At 49.6% G+C, this 23,144-nt stretch overlaps 1 protein-coding gene across 1 annotated transcript; it reads right to left on the minus strand.

Annotated features, from left to right (window-relative positions):
• Positions 1 to 158: 158 nt before the first annotated feature.
• Positions 159 to 3,583, minus strand: ATP5PO (ATP synthase peripheral stalk subunit OSCP). The gene is made up of 7 exons (XM_074533302.1): positions 3,474 to 3,583; positions 3,269 to 3,319; positions 2,750 to 2,860; positions 2,119 to 2,248; positions 1,893 to 2,005; positions 652 to 738; positions 159 to 340 (listed from the first exon to the last, which is right to left on the minus strand). The coding sequence occupies exons 1-7, from the start codon at positions 3,501 to 3,503 to the stop codon at positions 227 to 229; spliced, it is 636 nt and encodes a 211-aa protein (XP_074389403.1). The 5' UTR covers positions 3,504 to 3,583; the 3' UTR covers positions 159 to 226.
• Positions 3,584 to 23,144: the final 19,561 nt, after the last annotated feature.

Genomic DNA, 23,144 nt, shown 5'->3' on the forward strand with positions numbered 1-23,144 from the left:
GTGCTCTTTCCATGTCCTTCCCAACAACCTTCCCTAGCGTCAGCCACTATTTCAAGCCCTGCCACGAATGTTCAGCCACAGCTACAGAAACTCAGGGCAGCTTCAGCATCTTCCTCCCTCAGGGCTGTGCTTCCCCAGTCACAACACTGGGCACCATCTCTACGAGAAGAAAGAATTTTATTGTTTCCATGTGACAGGTTTCCCTGGGAACCACCAGGACAGCTCTCTAGACAGTCTCTCTCATTATTTTGGTGAGTTTCTGGATCTTGGACCTTGTTGACATGTCCACGTACTTCTCCCCAATATTGACAATCATGCCACCAAGGATTGCTGGGTCAGTCTGAGGAAGGAACATTAAACAGAAAGTTGATTAGCAGTAGTTTGTTAACATAGGACACAAGTTCTACAGTAGTAAAGAAAGAAAAAAAATAAAAAAGCTTTTCAAAGAACCTTTTTTGAGATGATTTTGCTGTCATTCCATTCCAAAGTGAACATTTTAGAAATTAAAACATCATCATGTCTGTAAGAAGCACAGAACTAACTAACAAAGCAACTGGACTCAACAAAACTTTTTGTTTTCATAAAAATCAGAGACACAAAAGCCCTTAGTGTGAACTTAGTGACACTTATTTGTAAGTCAAGAATCCAGACCTTAGTCTCCAGTTTCAACACCTCTCCTTTGGCCAAGAACCCATTCAGAGCACTTTTCAGTTCACTGAGGTTAGCCTCATCCAAGGGCTGAAAAAAAGAACAGAAGAGCAGGAAAATGAAGGACTTAAAAATACTCAAATGATATAATGACAATAAATTATATAATAACAATATATACTCAAATTATATAAATTATATAAATTTTCTTCTTCATGACACACTTCCACCAGGAATGCAGCATTGTGGAACCAGGATAACCCAAGGGCAGCACCGGAACAACAACCACTTTGTGCCCTCCTGATTTCATGAAACATTTTCCTGTTGGAAAAATGAACAGGCGCAGCTCTACGTGCAACCCAGCCTGACTTCTGTGAGCCCCTGGGTTCACACACAGGAAGGAAACCTGTGAGCTGTTGAGCTGCAATGGGATGAAGAGCTTCCATTTTGGACCAGGAACTGCTGGGTACCAGCCCTCTCTTTGCAGCAATTTGTTCAGCTTGGCAGAGGTGAGACATGTCCTCACTGCTCTCACAGCAAGTACTTCAATCACAGATGTAGCCTTAACTGGGAGAGGTTTGTCTTTCCTCTCATTCCCTGTCTTTTCTCCCTGTGGAAACCCAAGGCACCAGGAATATTTCTGTGTCTGCTCTGGGGTGCCCTGACCCCCAGGGCAGCACTGACTCTGACCCTCATCCATGGAGAAAGTTTCCTAAACTCCAGAACAGACTGGAATCCACAAAAGTGTGAAATAGATTATAGAGAGCAGTGCAGGTGCATCACTTGGTGAGAAATTGAGGTTTTGGGGTTTTTAGTATGTTGTGGAGGGCAGCAAGATGGAGGGCACAGGGTGTTGTCCTGGGTTTCTTCTTCATGCTGCTTCTTCCTCCATGGGTTTGGGTGGCATTTTGTAATTGGGCACAAAAGTCCCCATTGCAGCTCTGTGGGATCAGTTATTGGGTTAAAAGGGAAAATAATCCAGGTGTCAGTTCTTCATTGGATAGTTCAGTCTTAAAATACCTTGGAACAAGAGATTGTTGGCCATTTTGTGCCTTCTAATGAAAAGCTGTAGAACTCACAGCAGTGAGACTGTTTTACTGATAACAAATAATAAACACCTGAGTCTGAATGTGAATTACTGTCCCAAGTGCCTTCAATCCACAAACAGAGAAACCCACACCTGGGACCCCCACACTGCCCCTCCCTGTGTTTGCTCCCACTGCCTGTGTTTGCTCCCAGCCCACCTGGGCCGTGGTGACCGTGCACACCACCTCCCCTCGGACGGCGCTCATGATCTTCCCGAAGGCAGAGACGATGCCCGGGGTGTAACGCAGGCGGCCGTTCTCAGCCAGCAGATCTGCAAAACAGCCACGCACCGAGGCCTTCAAGCTCCTCCAGAGGCACATCCCAGCATCCATTCCAGCAGATGGCACTGCTGGGATGCTCTCCTGACGCCCAAAGATCACTCACTCATCAGGTTGACGGTGATTGGGGTCATCTTCTCTCTTGCCAGGGCTTCGTTCACGGCTTTTTGTTTCACGGAGCTCTTGGTGTGAGGGTTCATCACCACACTGGACAGCTTGGGGTCCTTCAGGAGGCTCTGAGGGGATACACAGAGATGTGACAAATGCCAGGGGTTTTCCTGGTGTCACAAGGCCCACCTGGAGCAGCCCAGGCAGGCAACAGGGGCACTCCTGGAATGAGAACACAGGGGCTCTGGAGCTGATGGGAAATGAAATGGCAGCTCCAGCTAGAGAATCAGGGATTGGTTTGGGTTGGAAGGGACCTTAAAGATTGAATGGACACGGACACCTTCCACTATCCCAGATTGCTCCAAGCCCCTTCCAACCTGTTCTTGGACACTTCCAGGGGAGGAGCAGCCACAGCTTCTCTGGGCACCCTGTGCCAGGTCTGCCCACCCTCCCAGGGAACAATTCCTTCCCAATATCCCATTTAAACACCAGGGCCACAAGCAGCCAGTGCAGGTGCCAGCAGGATGGGAGTCTCACAGGTCATGGGAGCTCAGCCCCCTCCCTACTGGGGAGCAGCAGGGAACCCTCCCCACTCCCACCCCTGGGAGCCCTGGCTGGGAACACCTTACCCACACCCGGGTCAGCTCCTTCTCCACCTGCTCCAGCTTCTTCTGCTTGCTGGCAGCCGAGTAGAGGGCGGTGGCATAGCGTCCCTCCAGCCCGTACACCTGGATGGGCGGCTGCAGGAACACGGGCGGGCGCTGAGCGGGGGGACCCGGGCAGAGACCCCTGCCCTGGCCAGCAGGGAGCCCCCTGCACCCTCCCCTCACCGTGACCATCTCGGCCACCCGCCCTGAGCCCCTCACAACCCGCCTGGACACCCCCGTGACCACCCCGGGGACCCCCTGGATCTCCTCATGACCTCCACTCCTCACATCGACCAGCTTGGAGATCCCTCCGAGCCCCTGCAGGACACCCCTGCCCCCTCATGTTCACCAGCTTGGAGACCCCTTCAGGACATCCCTGCCCCTCATTTTCGCCAGCCTGGAGACCCCTCCCGGCTCCTTCAGGACACCCCTGTCCCCTAATTTTCACCAGCCCGGAGCCCTCCCTACCCTTTCCCTCTGACATCGCCCCTGCCCCCTCACCTTGACCAGCTTGGTCGCCGGTCTCGCCGCCGTCGTGCTCAGCTGCCGCACCTGCGGGGGAATAAGGGGGAGAATGGCGGGGTCGGCGCGGCCCTCGAGGATCGGGAGGGAGGGGAAGGTCCGAGGCCCCGCGCACGGCTGGAGGGCGGCAGACGCCGCTGTTCCCCCCCAGAGCCGCCCAGGCCCCGCCGCCCCTCAGTTTCACCTTCAAGACGAGCCCCGCTGCCGCCGCCATCTTTCCCGGCTACGCCCAGGGTCACCGCACACTGCGCAGGCGCGGCCTCGCCCACCCCAGCGGCGTTAAGGCCGCTCCTGCCGCGGGGCACGCTGGGAGCTGTAGTTCCGCAGGTCGGCGCCATCGGGCCGTGCGCCCCCTGCTGGGCAATTGGGGCAGCGCAGCCCCCGCCCCCAGCCGGGGTCCCTGCGGTGTCCCTGTGCCACCACTGTCCCTGTGGGGTCCCTGCGGTGTCCCTGTGCCACCACCGTCCCTGTGCCACCGGTGTTCCTGTGGTGTCCCTGTGCCGCCACTGTCCCTGTGGGGTCCCTATATCCCTGTGATGTCCCTGTGGCACCACTGTCCTTGTGCCCCCAGTGTCCCTGTGGTGTCCCTGTGGTGTCCCTGTGTCCTCAGTGTCCCTGTGGGGTTCCTGTGGTGTCCCTGTGTCCCTCTGGTGTCCCTGTGCCACAAGTGTCCTTGTGGTGTGCCTGTGTACCTGGTGTCCCTGTGCCCACAGCATCCCTGTGCCCACAATGTCACTGTCAATGTCCCTGTGCCCATGGTGTCCCTTTGCCCCCAGTGTCCTTGTGCCCTCAGTGTCACTCTCAGTGTCCCTATCCCCCTGGTGTCCCTGTCCCCACGGTGGCCCGGTGCCCTCAGTGTCCCTGAGCCCTGGTGTCCTCCATGGACTTCTCCATCCCGAGTACTTCCCACAGGATCAGTTCTTCAGGATCAGTCTGTACCTGTGTGGGTCCTTTATCCGTGGGGTCATTCCTGTCCCATGTGGGTCCTTTATCCATGGGGTCATTCCTGCAGGACCTGCCCCAGTGTGGGTCCCTTTTCCCATGGGATCCCAAATCCTCCCACCAAACCTGCTCCAGGGGTGCTCCTCTCTCCACAGGGCCTCAGATCCCTGCCAGGAGCTGCTCCAGGGTGGAATTCCCATGGGATCACACCTTTTGTGCATCCCCTGCTCTGGTGTGGGCTGCAGGTAGATTTAATCTCCTCCATGGATCTCCATGATGGATGGATGGATGATGGATGGATGGATGGATGATGAATGGATGGATGGATGGATGGATGGATGGATGATGAATGGATGGATGATGGATGGATGAATGGATGGATGATGGATGGATGGATGGATGGATGGATGGATGGATGGATGGATGATGGATGGATGGATGGATGGATGGATGGATGATGGATGATGGATGGATGATAGATGGATGGATGGATGGATGGATGATGGATGGATGGATGGATGGATGGATGGATGGATGGATGGATGATGGATGATGGATGGATGGATGGATGGATGGATGGATGGATGGATGATGGATGGATGGATGGATGATGGATGGATGGATGATGGATGGATGGATGAATGGATGATGGATGGATGATGGATGGATGGATGGATGGATGGATGGATGGATGGATGATGGAGGATGGATGGATGGATGGATGGATGGATGATGGATGGATGGATGATGGATGATGGATGGATGGATGGATGGATGGATGGATGATGGATGGATGGATGGATGGATGGATGATGGATGGATGGATGGATGGATGGATGGATGGATGGATGGATGGATGATGGATGGATGAATGGATGGATGATGGAGGATGGATGGATGGATGGATGGATGGATGATGGATGGATGGATGGATGGATGGATGATGGATGGATGGATGGATGGATGGATGGATGGGTGATGGATGGATGGATGGATGGATGATGGATGGATGATGGATGGATGGATGGATGGATGGATGGATGGATGGATGGATGATGGATGGATGGATGATGGATGGATGATGGATGGATGATGGATGGATGGATGGATGATGGATTGATGGATGATGGATGGATGGATGATGGATGGATGATGGATGGATGGATGGATGGATGGATGGATGAATGGATGATGGATGGATGATGGATGGATGATGGATGGATGGATGGATGATGGATGGATGGATGGATGGATGATGGATGGATGATGGATGGATGATGGATGGATGGATGGATGATGGATTGATGGATGATGGATGGATGGATGATGGATGGATGATGGATGGATGGATGGATGATGGATGGATGATGGATGGATGGATGGATGATGGATGGATGGATGGATGGATGATGGATGGATGGATGATGGATGATGGATGGATGGATGGATGGATGGATGATGGATGGATGGATGGATGGATGGGTGATGGATGGATGGATGGATGATGGATGGATGGGGATGGATGATGGATGGATGGATGGATGATGGATGGCTGATGGATGATGGATGATGGATGGATGGGGATGGATGATGGATGGATGCACGGATTCATGGATAAATGGATGTGTGGCTGCCTGGCTGCGGGCACTCTGCAGGATCCCAGCACTAGGTGCCGCTCTCGCTGCACATCCTGAGCGCTGGGATCGTTCCAGGACAGTTCCAGCGAGGCTCTTTAGAAAACGCGGCTCAGCATCCCCGCCGGAATCAGGCAGCGGCTCCAACCCGAATTATTTTGGCTGTCAGGATTTAATTCCCTCCTCTGTCCCTGGCTGCATCCCGGGGTGACACTCCAAGGCACAAGGACAGGTTTGAGCTGTGCTTTCACTGTGCTTTCAATACTGAGAAAAGCATATCTAAAATGTAGAATAATACTTGGTTTTCTTTAATAATTTTATTTTTTTTAATAATATGCCTGCACTGAATTTTCAAATGGACTTATTTCAAGCATGGTTTCATATCCCAAATTATTTGATTGCTATTCCAGAACACTCTGTGATCTTGCAGCATTTTAATAGACAGAAAATCTGGTTTTTTTGAGGCCAGGGAAGTCACTGAGTGCTAAGGGCACTTTACTGATCTGGGGATTGGGTCAAAGCCTGATAATGCTTTCAAGAATTAAAATCAGAGCACCTTTCACAGGTTAATTTTGGACAAATAACATCCCCCAGATCATAAAGAATTTGTACCTTGATGCCTTCCACTGGAAGGAAAACTTAAGCCTGGATAAAACCAGTCCTTGTATTTGGATATCTGTCACAATAATGGACTCCTCCATTTCCCTAGATGGGAGGGTTTAGGAGGGTTTTTTCCTCCTGCAAACAATTAAATATTATATTCTAAATAAATATTGTCCCTTTGCCGTTTCCCTGTGTTCCTGGTTTCAGTCCGGTCACTTAATGAGCATTTGAACATCTGCAAGGTGGGAGAAACACCTGGAAGAACATTCCCTTGTGGGCTCCCCTTTAGTGCTTGAGGGGTTGTGACCTTAAAGTGCTCCTTTTAGTCATGTGGGGATAGAAAAAACATCTTTTTCTGCCTCCTGCTGAGTCAGAGCGCTACTGAAACCACGCAAAGTGTGAGTTATCTTCCTTTCACCCAGAACCCTCCAGAAAGAAGGGGACAGTTCTGAGGCCACGCTGGTGCTGGGGCGGTGCTTCCCTCAGGGCTCTGCTGCAGGAGGTGCCCTGAAATCTGCAGCAAGGCTTGTCCAGCTCCACCCGCGGCTGATGGCACAGAGAGGGGGAGAAAGAAGGTTTTGAACAGCCCACCCGAGTCCTCACAGGGCCACAAAGCCTGCTGGGCTCACCCTGGGAAGGAACCCAAAATGCCCTGTGATGGTTAAACTGCTGAGCCCAGTTTGGAGCAGCGCTGGAAACACCGAGAGCTTCCCTGCCTGCCTCACCTGAAACCTGAGCTCTGCTGTTCCCCACCTGCTGTTCAGTGATTGCACCTGGATTGGGCACCTGGGAGTCCCAGAGGAGCCAGGCTGGAGGTGGAGCTGGAGCTGGAAACCACCTCCTGAGCAGCTCCTCTGGGAAAAACCTTTGGTGTTTACCAGCACTACAGGGGGAGTTTTGCTCTCCGGGTGCTCCAGTTCCTCCCAGAGAAGCTGGCCCCAAAAGGTCAGCACTGAACTCTCCCCCATCATAACCACGGCCTTGTTCCTGCAGCTGCAGGAGGGCTTGCAGGGGCTTTGTTGGGGTTTGTCCCTCTTTCCCAAGGGCTCCATCCCAGCTCAGTGTTTTCCACACCTCTGCTCCACAAGCAGGCAGGTAAACCAGGAGCTCCCAGGGGATGGAGCCGGTGCCCACCTTCCAAAATCCCCTGCCCAGGCACGACCTGACTCATTTCTCCATTAAGAAAGAGTTTTTTTACTCACTGGCAGGGTCAGAAAACCTTTGAAATTTTTTTTTTCTGCCCTCCAAACCGGAAAGAATGATTGAAAATGCACAAAAATTGGTCAGGGGAATTCCAGGCAGGGCCGGTGTCACTCGAGGTGCGTGACTGAACTCTCTGCTCTCGGCAGCACACAGTGCTCCTCTAAAAGCTGCAAAATCGAGCACCTCAAACCACATTTTCCTGCCCTCCTGGGGGATGTCAGCTTAGTGTCTTTTAACAGGAAAAAGATTCATCATTATTATTTTGTTGTGCATGTGATGCTTCCGGGGCTGCTTGTGGTGGTTGCAGTTATTTCCCATGCAACTGTTGTAAGAGGGGGAGAAAACCATAACCAAGTGCCTGTAGACTTTAAAAAATAATCTAAATTCTTTTAAGATGCTGCAAGACACCTGAAAAAAAAATTAATTTAAGGGTTAGCTGGTTGGGGGAATAAACACTGACTGCAAATCTTTAACTAGGAAAAGTGATGTGGGTCCACCCGGATTTTCTTAGAGATTATTCCATTTATTAATTTGTTCTATGAGGTTGGCTGCGAAATATCAAAGGTAAAAAGAACAGTTTTGGGAAACTCTGAGGATAACAGGCACGGGATAGGTGGTACCAGGAGCTGAGTGTCACCATCTCCCACCCTGGCAGAACGTGGCCCTGAGGCTCAGGAGGTTTGGGATCTATTTTCAGCTCTGCTTTGGACCTGCTGATTGGCTTCTAATTATTCCACACCTCAGTTCCCCCATCTGCAAAAAAAGCAAGATACCAGCATCCTTTATAAATAGCTCTCAATTCTGTTGATGAAACACAGTTTATTAATAGCAGTGGTACCTTCTCACACTCACTGTGGGGGGAAAAATCGTTGTAAATTCACAAATGTCACTCAAATGATGGAAATGTGCAAGTGGCTCTGGAGGAAATAAAGCAGAGGAGGAGCACCAGGCCTGGTTAGATATTAGGGCTCCAGTTTGTTCATTGCCACAAGAGGGAAGCCAACACTAATAAAATAACTTTATTTGTGCATTCACCGTGGGTTTTGTGGAGGGGTTCACCCATTTCAAGGCTGTTGTTTGTCCTCTTTCCTCGTGGCAAACTTGCACTTGATCATATGTCAAAAGCCAGGGAACATTATTCCACATTCCCTTTGGTCAATGTCCTGTGAAATGAATTTCATGGATTTGCCTGTTTGAATGGCAAATCCATAAACCTGAAACAGAAAGTTGGGACAAAACTGAGCCAGCTGCTCTTGGAGTGAATTTTAAAAAAGGCTTTGTACGAGTAAGGGGAAGTTTGGTGGATGTGGGGCTTGAAAAAACAAAGGTGGTGTTTCCCCTCCCGTGGGTGAGCACGAGAAACTAAAGACTGATCACAGGCAGAGGTATTTTTAGGAGTTTTTACACCACAGCAGTGACAAATCAATTCAGGAGGTCTTCTGACTCTTGTTCACAACGTGTGTGAGCGTCTTCTCTGTGGATTCATTACAGCAGGGCTGCTCTCACTGCCTGCTCAGACCACGGGATCTGCAGATCTGGGGGATTCCTGGCGCAGGGAGGAACCTGTGGGACTCACCCTGGCTGGGGTCACACGTTGGTGGCACAACCCTGCTGGGTCAGGATTTGTGGTTACATCTCCACCTCGGGCTTTTGGGAAAGGGCTGAAAGCAGGGCTTGGGCAAAAAGGGGTTTTTAAAACACTTCCTGTGAAACTGAACAAAAAATCCTCACCCAAATTCCTTTGGTGGATCTTTTCCTGGCTGTGATCTCTGTGAGATGGGAACATTTGAGAGTCTCTGTTCAGGTTTCTGTAGAGCTTTGGGACATTTTTGTCCCTCTCAGAGTGGTCAGGCATTGGGCTGAGCTGCCCAGGGAGGTTTGGAGTCCCTGAATTGTCCCAGAGCAGTCTGGATGTGGCCTTGGGGACAGGGATTGGGGTGGTGCTGGTGGGGCTGGGGTGGCACTGGGTGACCCTGGGGGTCTCTTCCCACCCTGGTGACTCTGGGATTGCTGGCAGTGCTCAGAGATCACAATTCCTGGTGTTTGGAAGTCAGGATTTTTGAGGAATGACAGAAAAGGGAAGCCCCAGCAGTGCAGAGCATCACCTCTGCTGAGGTGTCCTGTGCAGACCCCGAGGGAATCAGGGCAAGGCTGGGAAAGTCACAGACAGGGATTGCAGCCCCCAAAGGGCATTTGCATAACAAGCTGCTTTGTTAATTCTTTTTTAATATCCTTTAGGAACATTTTGGGTGTTTTGTTCTCCTCCTCTTCACAGCAGGCAGACCTTAAACTGCTGCCCTAAAGAATCTGAACTGAGGAGGAATTCCTCCTCAGTTCCTCAGAGGAATTGTCAGGCTGAGAAGGGGAAACAGGCAGAAATATTCCCCATGTCCAGATGGGCAGCCCCTCTCCCACACTGCTCAGGAATTCCCACCCTCCCATCCCTTCTCCTTCCCCTGGGATGCTGTTTCAGCCCCAATCCTCGTGGATGTGTTTAACTGTGAGGACATGAGCAGTCACACTGGGCAGATCCACATGACTGCAGCCATGCCCTGGCATAAGGATCTGCAGAATGAAGGGCATGGCAGGAAATGGCCAGGTTAAAAATACTGCCTGGGCTTTGTCCCTGCTGCAGTGCCCGTGACACCAGTGGAATTGTACAGGCCTGAACGGGCTCCAGCTCCCTCACCTGCCAGTTTCCATTGCTGTGTTTATGGAGGGATGAAAGCCAAGCCTGTGCCTGGCTGGGGGAATTCAGGATCCTTTGTGTCCTTCAGGACAGGAATGTGCCCCTGGAGCTCCAGCAGAGCCGTGTTCCCCCTGTCCCCATAGCCCTGACAGTGCCACGGGGGTGGCTGGGGTGACAATCAGAGCAGGCCTCCCCTGGGACACTCTGTGGCCTTCTCAGGGGACAGGAGCCCCTGTGGTCTTGCTTGGGCTCTTGGCTACCCCTCTTTGTGTCCTGCACCAGTTTCAAACAGCTGGGAAGTGAACACTGAAATAAAAATGTAATAAGGCGCTAAGAAATCTCTCCTCAGAACGTTTCTCCCTCTTTTCCATGGGAGCCCCCAGGCTGTGCCACAGTGACTCCAGTGAGGCCAAACTCACTTTCATTGCAGTCCCCCTGTTTCCCTGCAGATCCCAAAGCTGTGCCACTCCTTCTCCTGGGAAATCCCAAACCCGGGCACTTTGGGATCCCCAAACCTGGGCAGTTTCTCCCTCTTTTTTGTGGTGGTGTTTTTTGGGAGCCCCCAGGCTGTGCCACAGTGACTCCAGTGAGGCCAAACTCACTTTCATTGCAGTCCCCCTGTTTCCCTGCAGATCCCAAAGCTGTGCCACTCCTTCTCCTGGGAATCCCCAAACCTGGGCACTTTGTGGGGTACAAATCCCACCCCAAAGCAGAGCCCAGGAAAGCAGCCCCGTGCACTCCCGAGGGATCTGTGACAGATCTATCTTTAGTGCCACGGTGAGTCACACCATTGTGATCTGACTTTAGCCTTTGTCGGAGCTGTGAGCCAGGCCATGGGACGGGCTGCGGGCGAGAGCATTATGGGATGGAGCTGTAAAATTCCACTGCTGCCTCCTCTCCCCGCCGGCAGTGAGCAGCGAGGAGCGGGGGGTGCGAGGCTGGCGCGGCATCCTCGGCACGGGGAGGCTGCCGGGCACGGCTGGGCACAGCTGGGCACCGCTGGGCACCGCTGGGCACGCGGGGCCGGCCCGGGGTGCCCGCAGCGCCGGGGTGCCCGCCCGCTTTGGCGCGGATGCTGCCGTTGCTAAGCGACAGCGACAGGCAGAGATGCTCCTGCATCCCGCACAGCCGAGGGGCGGCCGGGCTGGGCCGGGCCGTTCTGATGGGAAAATGTTCATTTTTCTGCTCGCCAGAAGGGCACAGGGTGCTGCTGCCTCCTCCCCGGGTGGGATGGGAGTCACTGGATTCCCGGGATAGCAGCTCCTGCCGTGCCCCGGGGCTGGGCAGCTCGGGGAAAATGGGAATAAACAACCGGGGGGATGTGACAGACAGAGTGATCCCTGCACACAGAGCCCCTGCCAAGGGCTGTCTCATGGATTCATGGGGTCACTGAGGATGGGAAAGCCCTCCCAGACCAGCGAGATCCCCCCTTTGTCACCGAGTGCCACCTCCAGCCTTCCCTGGGCACCCCCAGGGCTGGGCACTCCAAACCTCCCCCTGCCAAATGAAACCCTCTGCGAGCCCTACGTGTTCGTGGGACAAACACGGACACTGACTGGACATTCTGGGACAGTTTGGAGGCCCTCAGCACCCCAGAACATTGGATGGTCCCACCACAAAGCAGTGGGGAGCTTTTAGCCCGACGAGTGCAGTTTTGGCAGAGCCTCCCTGCTGAGCCCCCTCCTTGAAATGATTCCAGGGCCAGCTGTTGCACACAAAAAGAGAAGCCCAATCCCATTCTGGAGGAAGCTGAGGGGTTGTTCCAGAAGGAAAGGGCAGCCAGCTTGGTCCCCAGGGCCACAGAGAAGGTGGCACCTGCAGTGTCCTGTCCCAGGGCAGCACGGGCCAGGCTTTGAGCACAGCCCCCATCCCCAGGGCTGAAACGCTCATTTTTTGGGCAGAAACGTTCATTTTTTGGGCAGAAACATTCGTTTTTTGGGCAGAAACATTCATTTTTTGGGCAGAAATGTTCATTTTTTGGGCAGAAACATTCATTTTTTGGGCAGATCGTGTCTGGCAGCAGGTGCTGAGAGGGGAGGGATGCAGAGGAGCTGATGAAAGGCAGCAGACAGCTCCTGGCACGTGAGCCTGCCTGGGTTTTTCCGCTGCCTCCCGAGCAGGGAGGGAAGCAGGGCAGGAAAACCATGCTGGCAGTGTCCCCAAGGGTCTGGGGACACAGATCAGCAGCTGCCCTGCCCTTGGTTGGCCCCCGAGGACACCCCAGCACCAGCCAGAGCAGGGCCTTGCTTGGACACATTTTTGGGGAGCAGCAATTTCATTGTGGCTGAGCCCCTCCTGTCCCTGCACACCCTCCTGCTCCAGGTGATTCAGGCACAAACCTGGAATGATCTCCTGGTTTGGGCATGGGTTGGGGTGAGATAGACCAGAGCTGGAGGTCGGAGGAGCTGAGGTCTGGAGGAGCTGAGGCTCTGCAGCTCGAGGCAGAAACGCTCTGGTGGCGTTGGGCCAGCAGCAGAACAAAGGCAGCCACACAACTTCCATTTTTCACCAAATTGCTGCAGACTGAGGCAGATTTGGCACTCGAGGCTCCTCAGCCCCTCCCTTCAGGCTCCTCGATTTTTGTTTGTGCAGAAGGCAAATTTAATAATTTAATTGTAGGAGAAGGTGCTCAGAATTTGCACTGAGTGTAGGAAACCCCCTGAAGCGCTTTGGAGGGCGAACCACTGCTACAGCCACATAAAACTCATCCTTCAGAGTTCGCATCTTATTTTTTTGTCAGGTGAGATAAAAAAGAATATAATCTGTCCTTTTATTTAATTATTTTTTTAAACTTTACTTGGAACGATTGCCCAGATGGATTTTTCAGCAAGATATTTCCTCCACAAAACACTTCAACAAAATCAGCGGCAGCAGAACACAAGGGGTAGGAAAAAGGTGCAAAATTACACCATAAGTCTGCAAATCTTCCTGTCACCTCGTGAAGAACAGAGCTGTGAGTGTGGGGAGGTCCTGGAATTGATTATCCAGGAAAAAGTTTGGACTCCCCATCCCTGGAAGTGTCCAAGGCCAGGCTGGACAGGGCTCGGAGCAGCCTGGGATTGTGGAAGGTGTCCCTGGCTGTGGCAGGGGGTGGAATTGGATGAGCTTTTAGGTCCCTCCTAACCCAAACCTTGTGTGATTCCATGATTAATACAAAAGATGACTTATCCCAGCTCTTCCTGAGGGCTGAGAGTCATCACAAGGAAATTTATGGGATAAATTGGTCCTTGCCCCCAAACGGTGCCAAATTGGGCGCGGGGAGGAGAGCAGTGTTCAGCTGGGCAGAGGCAAAAAAAGAAACAAGATAATCTCTAATGAGATTGGAAATAAAAACCAGCCCAGGGGTGTTTTCTCTGTGAGTTTCGGGGTAAATACCACTGGGTTTTGGGTATCACTAATATCTGATTATTGCAGCTCCTATTTGGCAGAGTCCCCACCCACCCCTGGCTCTGTTTCTCTGTTCCACGGGCACGTCCCAGCAATTTGCCAGCTGCAGGTTGTGCTGAGAGCTGGAAATAACTGTATCATCATTTCATTAGCACCTGGCTGGGGCAGAGCATCCATTAATCCAGCTCTGCAGGCACCTCCTGTGAGAAATGAGGGAGGAGGCCCCAGCACAGCCTCTCCTGTAGTGAAAGGGAAGCTGCAATTATGTCTTGACATTTTTCTACTTCCTCAAACAGATCACCACAGCTCCTTCTTCTTTTTCTTCTTCATATTTTTCTTTTTTTTTTTAAAGTTTTTTTTTATTCTCTTCTCTTTACTTGCAAGAAATAAGGTTTGATTGTTTTGTGCTACAAGAGATGCCACAGCCTCCCTTTTGCTCCGAGTGGCTTGGGGTCAATGCAATCTGAAAAAAACAACTGCAGCAGAACAAACTTGTCACAGATAAATCCCCAGGGACTGAATCTGCTGCTGCTCCCCCTCAAAAGCTGTTCTGCATTTTTCCCTTTCCTTTGTGCCCATCCTGGTGGGCAAGGGAGAAGTCAAATTGTCCTTTAGCCCTGCATGTGGGGGGTGTTCCTGGATAAAGGGATTTCTGTGCTGGGAATGAAAGGATTTGATAACTCAAAAAATCTTAAACCTGTTTGGCCCATCAGGATCATCTCCTCAGCCTTCCTGCAGCACTCAGGCCATGGATCCTCAAATCCAGCTCCAAATTCCTCTCCTCACCCTCTGAGAAGTGTTAGAGGTTAATTTGTTTTTTATGTTAATTTCAAACCTGGCCCTTGGATTTTGCCTTTGGGTTTGCTGGTGAGGAGTAGCCAGGTTTGCTTGCAAAGATTTATTTTAAATATTGCCAGAAGCAGGCTCACATTTATAACTTTTATTAATAAATTTGTTGAATAGATTTAGAATCACTGGATACATTTGGGATCACAGGATGGTTTGGGTTAAAGACCCTCTGATTTCAACCCCCCTGCCAAGAGCAGGGATGGCATTCCCAGATCAGCTTGCTCAGGGCCCCATTTACTGTTATTTATATTTACTTTGAATTACACTGAAACATTTATTTATGCCTAGATTTCAAATTGCAGCGAATTGAAAAATATACCAAAAAAGGGAGTTCATTTTTGTGATCTTTTAATCTTTGTTTATTTGAAGAAACGTTCCCCCCTAAGCAGAGAAGAAAAAGAAATCAGGATTTTAATTTTTTTTGGTAGATGTAGACATTTCAAGATGTTTTTCCTTTTTTTTTTTTTCTTCAATGAGGGGAAACTGAAAACAAAAATAGTATAACTCCTTCCTTCATCCAGTCATTTTTAATAGCAGAGCCCTAAAATCTGGTTTGGAAGAGGGAAGATGCGTTACAGAAATATCTCAGCAGGGTTTTTTTGCCCTGCTCCTGGCCCAGTGACAGTAACACCCTCCTGAATGTTTTTCCAGCCCAGTCAGAGCTGCTGATGGCTGCTTCAGACACCAATCTTTGTTTGTTCCTTGCAGTTGTGTCCGTGTCAGAGCCACCTGACAGCACCAAACCACGAGTGAAGAACGCACCCAAAAATTCAGGAATGTGGGAAAATCCAGGGAAATGTCCCTGCCTGAGGCTTGAGCTGCCCCAGGGGCTCCTGGCTGGGCACAAATCTGTGGGGCAGTAACAGGAGCCAGCTCTTGGTGCTGCCCTTGCTGTGTCACTGTGCTCCGGGGACTCCTCAGCCCTGAAAATGTAAAATTAAAAAAAGCCCAGGATTTTCCCTCTCTTCTGCCTTGGGGAAAAGGCAGAGTTTGACCCTGAGCTGGTGGGGCTGAGGTGGCCCCAAAGATCACAGGGAGGGGATTCTGATCTGTCAGAGCTCTGAACCTGGAGATGAGGAATTAATTCGTGGCTGAATTCACACAGGAGTTGTTGTCTTGCAGCTCTGGTCCCTGTGTTGGGTGTGTGGAGGACAGGAGGACAGACGAGAGGACAGAATTTCCATCTCCTTGCCCAGGCTCCCATCACACAGAATTTGTTCTGGCTTCTTGTCACAGACTCCCCTGGATGAGTTTCGGGGCCCTGCTCACTCCTGGACAGGTCACTGCAATTCCTGTGAGGCTCTGCCTGAGGCTGGAGGGATCCCCTGGCACAGAGTCCAGGAATTCCTGAGGCTGGCACAGCCCTGCCAGCCCATGCAGTGCCAGCTGTGCCCACCTTGTGCCCAGCCCATAGCTCTCAGTGCCACCTCCAGGGCACACCTGCCAACCTCCAAACCTCCCTGGGCAGCCCTTCCCCTTTCCATGGAGAAATTCCTCCTGAGCTCCTTCCTCTCAGCTGTTTCCATCTCCTCCCACAGCTCCTGCTTGTGTTTGATGAACCTTTTCAGAGGACTCTAATTTGATTTATCTTTAAAACTTCTTTCAAACCACTGCAATGGTATGAAAACCAACAAAAATAATATGAAATAATTAATATTTATGAGTTGCATCTTTTAATTCACTGAGCAGTTGTGAGGAGCAAGTCACAGGAAACGGGGTTGGGAAAATCTATTTGCTCATCAGTGCTGAGCTGCTTCTCCATGGGATATTGTCAAATGCTTTTTCCAGCTCATGCTGGACTGGCCAGATGAAACATTCCCATGTGGGTTCCCATTTTGGGGGGGAAATGCTGAGAATCCCCCCCTGACCGAGCTCTGCTGCCTTGGGGAAGGTGCCAGCACAGCAAAACCAACCCAGAGCACATAAAAATCCCTGCCTAGAGGTTTGGAGCAGCAGCTGACGGGAAGGACAAGGACAGAAACCCCATTTGTGGGTGACATTTTCCAGTCTTTAAATTTAAACAGGGTTAGTTAAGAAAGTTCTAGAATGGCCATATCTGTTTCCAGGGAAAAAGACAAAAAAAAAAAAAAAAAGAAAAAGAAAAAAAAAGCCTGGATTTCTCAATCAGCTCAAATGTCCCTGGCCATATGTATTGGCATTGGGACTCCTCTTTCCACACAAAACTAACCCCAGGATTAGGAACACCAGTAATTATTTGCTCAAAGTGAAGTCTAGAAATAAACCTCATCAGGATCCAAATCTTGTTAAATATTTTGTGGTGCTGCTGGACAGAAGGAAGACATTTCAGATTTGTAGTTATAATTAACTATCAGGCGGGAGAAAATGCTCCCAAAGTTTCCTTCGCTTTTTCTCTCATTTTTCAGACTTTTATGTGGGCAAATTCTACAGCTGCGGAATTGGAGAAAATATTAGGAGAGGGATGGGAGTCAAGAAATGGAATTGTTCAAGTGCTAATGAGATGTAAATTGATATATAGGAAAACAGGAAACACTGGCTGACAACATAGGGCAAAACAAGGAAATCCAGGTTGGACTCCTTGAGATTTAAACAGGAGAGAATCTCTTTAAGAGATTTTAAGGGAATCTCTTTATTTGCAACAGAATTAGAAGAGTTCAAATGTGGCCCAGAAGCTGTTTAATGAAAGTGAGTCCACGGGCACGGGGATGGGATCACCACAGCAGGATCCACAGGAAGTTTTCCAGGGGTACAAAGTGGAAAAGAGAGGTTGGAGTGAGCCAAAGGGGCGGGGTCTGCAGTGCCTGTTGTAGAATTTGGATTTTGGCAGAATCTAAATATCAATATCTATATACCTATATATAGGTATATATCTATATATTTCTATATATCCATATTTATATCTATATTCTATATTCATATCTGTATTGGTATATTTGTATCTATATCTCTTTATGTCTATGTCTATATCTCTATGTCTCTGTATCTGTCTCTACATCTCTATCTATAACTGTATATCTATATTTAAATTAATATCTATACTGATATACCTGTATCTTTATCTCTTTATCTCTATCTATATTCCTATATTTATATATCTATATATCTACATATCCCTACCTCTATATCATCTATATAGGTCTATGTCTATGTCTATATCTACATATCAGTATCAATGACTATATATCTATATCTAAATCCATATCTGTATTGATATATCTGTATATATATCACTTTATACCTCTATATCTCTATCTATATATCTGTATCTTTATATGTCTATGTCTATGTCTATATCTATGTATCAATGCCTATATATCTATATCTAAATCCATATCTATATTCATATATCTGTATCTATATCTCTTTATACCTCTATCTATATATCTATATATCTATATATCTATATATCTATATATCTACATAACTATATCTATATATCTATATATCTATCTATATCTATATCAACTATATATCTCTATGTCTGTATCTATATATCAATGTCTAAATCCATATCTATATTGATATATCTGTATCTATATCTCTTTATACCTCCATATCTCTATCTATATATCTACATATCTACATATATCTATCTATATCTACATATATGTCTATATCATCTATATATCTTTATGTCTGTCTATATCTATATATCAATGTCTTTATATCTAAATTCACATCTGTATTAATATATTTGCATCTATATATCTTTATACCTCTGTATCTCTATCTATATCTCTCTATATATCTATATCTATATAATCTATACATCTCTATGTCTGTGTTTAAATCTATATCTAAATCCATATCTATATTAATATATCTGTATATCTCTTTGTACCTCAATATCTCTATCTATACATCTGTATCTTTATATATCTAGATATCCATTTATCTACATATCTACATATCTCCATATCTGCATATATCTATCTACATCCATATCTATATCTAATCTGTATCTATATCTTTTTATACCTCTGTATCTCTATCTATATATCTATATCTTCATATCTATATATCTATATCTTCATATCTCTATATCTCTATATCTCTATATCTCTATATCTCTATATCTCTATATTTATATATCTATATCTATATGTCTAAATATATAAATATCTATATATCTATATCTGTACCTAATCTATCATCTCTATCTCTGTCTCTGTCTCTATCATCTATATAATCTATATATCTATATATCTATATATCTATGTATCTATATATCTATGTATCTATATATCTGTATCTCTATATATCTATGTCTATACATCCATATATCCATATATCCATATATCCATATATCCATATATCCATATATCCATATATCCATATATCTATCTCTGTATCTCTGTATCTCTGTCTCTCTATCAATATCTCAGTATCTCTGCCCATCCCTCTCCCCAGCAGGCTCTGTGCAGGGGGTGCTCTCCAAGCCATCCTTTCCCCCTCTCCAGGTGCTCCCTGATCCCTGTGCAGCCCCAGCTGTCCTGGAGGATGGTGGGGAGACCTGTGGGCTTTCAGAAGGGATGAGCCCCTTTGAGTCACACAGAAATCAGCTCTGCAGTTTCAGCCTTTACTCATGCCACCGCTGCTTCCCACATTGTGTAACCTGCCTTTCCCAAATGCCACCAGGAGCAGGATGAGTCCCTCCAGCTCCTCCTGCCAGGCCAGGGAATCACAGCTGACTCAAATCTCTGTCCTTGTCCTCCCCAGAGCAGCTCTGACAATTGTTTGAATTATTCTGGTTGTTACTTGCCCTGGGCAGTTCTGGCATCAAGGCTCTCTTGTGCCGCTCTCCAGCACTTCTTGGAGGAAGAGGTTGGAGAACCTGTTGGAGTCAACCCAGAGGAGCTCTGCAGCCAGGCTGGGAGAGCTGGGAATGTCCAACCTGGAGAAGGGAAAGCTGCAGGGAGAGCTCAGAGCCCCTGGCAGGGCCTGAAGGGGCTCCAGGAGAGCTGCAGAAGGACTGGGGACAAGGATGCAGGGACAGCACCCAGGGAATGGCTGCCAGTGCCAGAGGGCAGGGCTGGGTGGGATCTGGGCAATGAGGAATTGTTCCCTGGCAGGGTGGGCAGGCCCTGGCACAGGGTGCCCAGAGCAGCTGGGGCTGCCCCTGCATCCTTGGAAGAAAATATCAAAGTGCTCATTTCTACAGGTCAGCTGGAAAAGTGCAAGAGGAAACAATTGGTTGGTTTGGTTTGAATTTCTGTTCCTGTTATTCCTGCTGGCTGTTCCAGAACTTTCCTCTGCCCTCACTGGGAGCAGAAAGAGGCCACCTTCCCCCTCTGCTCTTTTGTTATCATTTTATCACCTCACCAATGCATCCATCAGTTTGTTGGTGGTTTTACAGCACAGCTCCAGAGCTGTTTTCTGGAAATGAGTAAAACAAACATCAGGAAGAAAGTTGACACAACATATTTTGGTTGGGCTTTTTATTATTTCTTTCTTTTAATCACAAAATCTTTCTGGGCACTGATCAATGCTTTTTAAAAACAAGAATTGCTCCAGATTAAACAAGAAAAGAGACCAAACCACCCAGGGTTTGCTTGTTTTGGATGCTTTTCTTGCAGAGGTGTAGCTGCTGAGCATCGTGCCATTTTGATCAGCTGCACAGAGAAAACACACAGCCAGTTCACAATTTATTCTGCCAGCTGCCCAGGCAATTATTTGAAGCTCCTTAGTTCACCTGACCTTTAAAACTTCTTTTAACACACAATCACATCTGATCAAGTGGAGTGTTAAGGTCAGTTCTTGCTCCCAGAGCAGAGCAGAGCCAGCCTGTTGTGCAAGCAGAGCTGGACATTTAAAGGATATCATTGTTCTGCGATTGCAAGAGAAGATGACTTCAAAACTCCAAGACTAAAGGTGATGTGGAATTAAATTGTGGTTTAGAGCCAAACAAACGGAGCCAAAATAGGGCCAAAGATAAAAGTGCTGCCATTTGGCCAGGCCATGGCCACTTAAACTCAGCCCTGGCTGCTCTGTGCTCGAGCCCTGAGGAAATGAAACCTGTAGAAAACACATGCAGAACCTGGTGGAATATTCCATGCTCCCAGACTGGAACATTCCAGCCCCATGGAGCACCTGGAGTGCTTTTCACACACGGCTGAAGTCAGGTCTGATGGCCAGGGGGGAAATGTTCCCCTTGTTCCCTCTCAGATTGAACTCCCACTGGCTTCACTGGCAGCTTTTCATGGAATAACAATTGGATAAACCTCAAGGTCTGACTCAGACAACGGGCCCCAGTGGCTCCTGAGGCTGTTCAGGATAGAAAAGCCTCTTTGGGGTGATGTTATCTTTGAGGAGAAACACTTTGCCCTTTGGCAGCTGCTGCTGTGAGAAGGTTCCAGTCCTGTCTGTGCTGGGATTCCAGCTCAGGACCTTGGGATGCTCTTCCTTTGGAGATGTGGGAGCTCAAGGTGTGGCAGAGGGACATGGAAGTGCCTTGATTGTGGCTTTCCATGGCCCAGTGACAACAGAGATGATGGTTTTGACCAGAAGGGAAGCCAAAAATCTGCTTGCTGCAAGGTCTGGGGTGGATTCCAAAGGCTGGACCAATTTTAAATCTCAGCAATCCCCCTTATTCAATTCATTGAGGAGGGGGCAACCTGCAGGGAGTAAACAGGGAGTAAATTGGGAGTAAAACATTCTCCATTTGTTTCCTCCCTGGATCCCTGGCAGTGCCCAAGGCCAGGCTGGACACTGGGGACAGTGGGAGGTGTCCCTGCCATGGTAGGGGTGGCACTGGGTGGGCTTTGGGGTCTGTCCCAACCCAAACCCTGCTGGCATTCCATGAACACCTCCCCCAAGGGCAGGCAGGCAGAACTCAGGAATGGCACAAAGGTGGTGGAAAGGATGGAAATGAGTCCTTGGGGAAGGGCTGGGAGAGCTGGGACTGGGGGAAGGCTCCAGGATCTCATCCATGCCCATGGACACTGCAGGGAGGGGCAAAGGGACAAAAACTGCCCTGGAATTCCCAAGGAATTGTATTTGCTTCCACATGAAACCCTGGGTAATTCATCTCCTCCCTGTTCCAAGAGTGGGAGAAAAAGGAAAGGGGCAGGGCCAGGCTGTGCCCAGTGTGCCCAGTGCCAGAGCTGGGGCACAAAGGGGAGCAGAGGAGGCTCCCTGGAACATCTGGGAATGCTTTTCCCTGTGAGTGGAAGGTCCAGGCTGCCCAGAGGAGCTGTTGGGACCTTTCCATCCCTGGAGATACCCAAAAACCACCTGGACACAATCCTGGGCAAACAGGGGGCCTGGGCCAGGTGCTGCTCCCACCTCAGCCCCTGGGACAAACTGCCAGCATTGATTTCCCAGCCCTTGCCAGCCCACAGAGAGTTCCAGAGCCACCCAGCAGTGCCTGAAAACAAGCTGCAATTCCCCAAATTGCCCCAGATAAGAGCCAGGGTTATCTCCCAGGTATCAATATTACCTCACGTGCAGGTACAATGAAACGGGAGCGAATCTGTTTCTCCTCCAAACCAGGAAGGATTACTCAATGAATTAATCTGCAGTGAGTCACAAGGTAAATTTAAGTAGTTGCTCACTGTTTGGTGTCATAAAAGTGGCAAGCAGAGATTTATGGATAACTGAAGATCTGCTGTTTGATAGCAGGGAACAATGGAGCACCGCCAGGTGCCACCGTTTGTGTCCCCTGGGGAAGCAGAGCCCTGGCCAAGGTGTGGCAGTGCCACGTGCCAGGGACACCAAAGGCTGGGAAAGCTGAGGGTGACAACAGTGAGGAAGCCCTGAGGGAGCTGGGGGTGCTCGGCCTGGAGAGGAGCCCGGGAAGAGAGAGGAGCTGAGCCCTGCCTGGCCCTGACTGGGCCTGGGTCTGTCCCTGTGTCTGTTCCTGTGTCTGTCCTGTGTCTGTCCTGTGTCTGTCCCTGTGTCTGTCCCTGTGTCTGTCCCTGTCTGTCCCAGGAGCAGGGAGCTCATTCTGTCCCTGCACTGCTGAGGGCACACCTGGAGTCTGTGCCCAGCTCTGGCCCCTCAGTTTGGGAAGGACCTTGGGACACTGAGCACATCCAGAGGGGCCAGCGAGGCTGGAGAGGGGCTGGGAACACAAACCCTGTGAGGAAGCCCTGAGGGAGCTGGGGGGGCTCGGCCTGGAGAAAAGGAGACTCAGGGCTGCCCCCATCGCTCTGCACAGCTCCTGAAAGGGGTCTGTGCTCACCTGGGGCTGGGCTCTGTCTGCAGCAGCACTGACACACCCAGAGCACACAGCCTCGAGCTGCACCAAGGGAAATACAGGCTGGAGAGCAGGGAAAAGGTTTTTGCAGCCAGGGTGAGAAAGTTCTGGAATGGCTGCCCGGGGAGGGGGTGGAGTCCCCATCCCTGGGTGTGTTTAACAGAGCCTGGATGTGGCACTGGGGGCCAGGGTTCAGTTGGGGTGTTGGGGCTGGGCTGGACTCGATGGCCTTGAAGGTCTCTCCCAACCTGGTCATTCTGGGAATTCTGTGAGCTCTGTGTGAACTGGTCCCTGAGGTGCTGCTCTGGTGCCATCAGAGCCAGACTCCTCTGCCCTTCCCAGCACTCTGCATCCTCTGATTCCAGCTGCAGG

This window comes from Zonotrichia albicollis, chromosome 2 (genome assembly GCF_047830755.1).
Source record: "Zonotrichia albicollis isolate bZonAlb1 chromosome 2, bZonAlb1.hap1, whole genome shotgun sequence".
Taxonomy (NCBI): Eukaryota; Metazoa; Chordata; class Aves; order Passeriformes; family Passerellidae; genus Zonotrichia; species Zonotrichia albicollis.

Bases quoted from the DNA above. Each gene is read 5' to 3' on its own strand.
- ATP5PO (XM_074533302.1), bottom strand. From the start codon at position 3,503: ATGGCGGCGGCAGCGGGGCTCGTCTTGAAG. The intron at 3,320-3,473 runs GTGAAACTGAGG...ATTCCCCCGCAG, and splicing joins CAGCGGGGCTCGTCTTGAAG to GTGCGGCAGCTGAGCACGAC. The intron at 2,249-2,749 runs GTAAGGTGTTCC...GTATCCCCTCAG, and splicing joins AGGAGCTGACCCGGGTGTGG to AGCCTCCTGAAGGACCCCAA.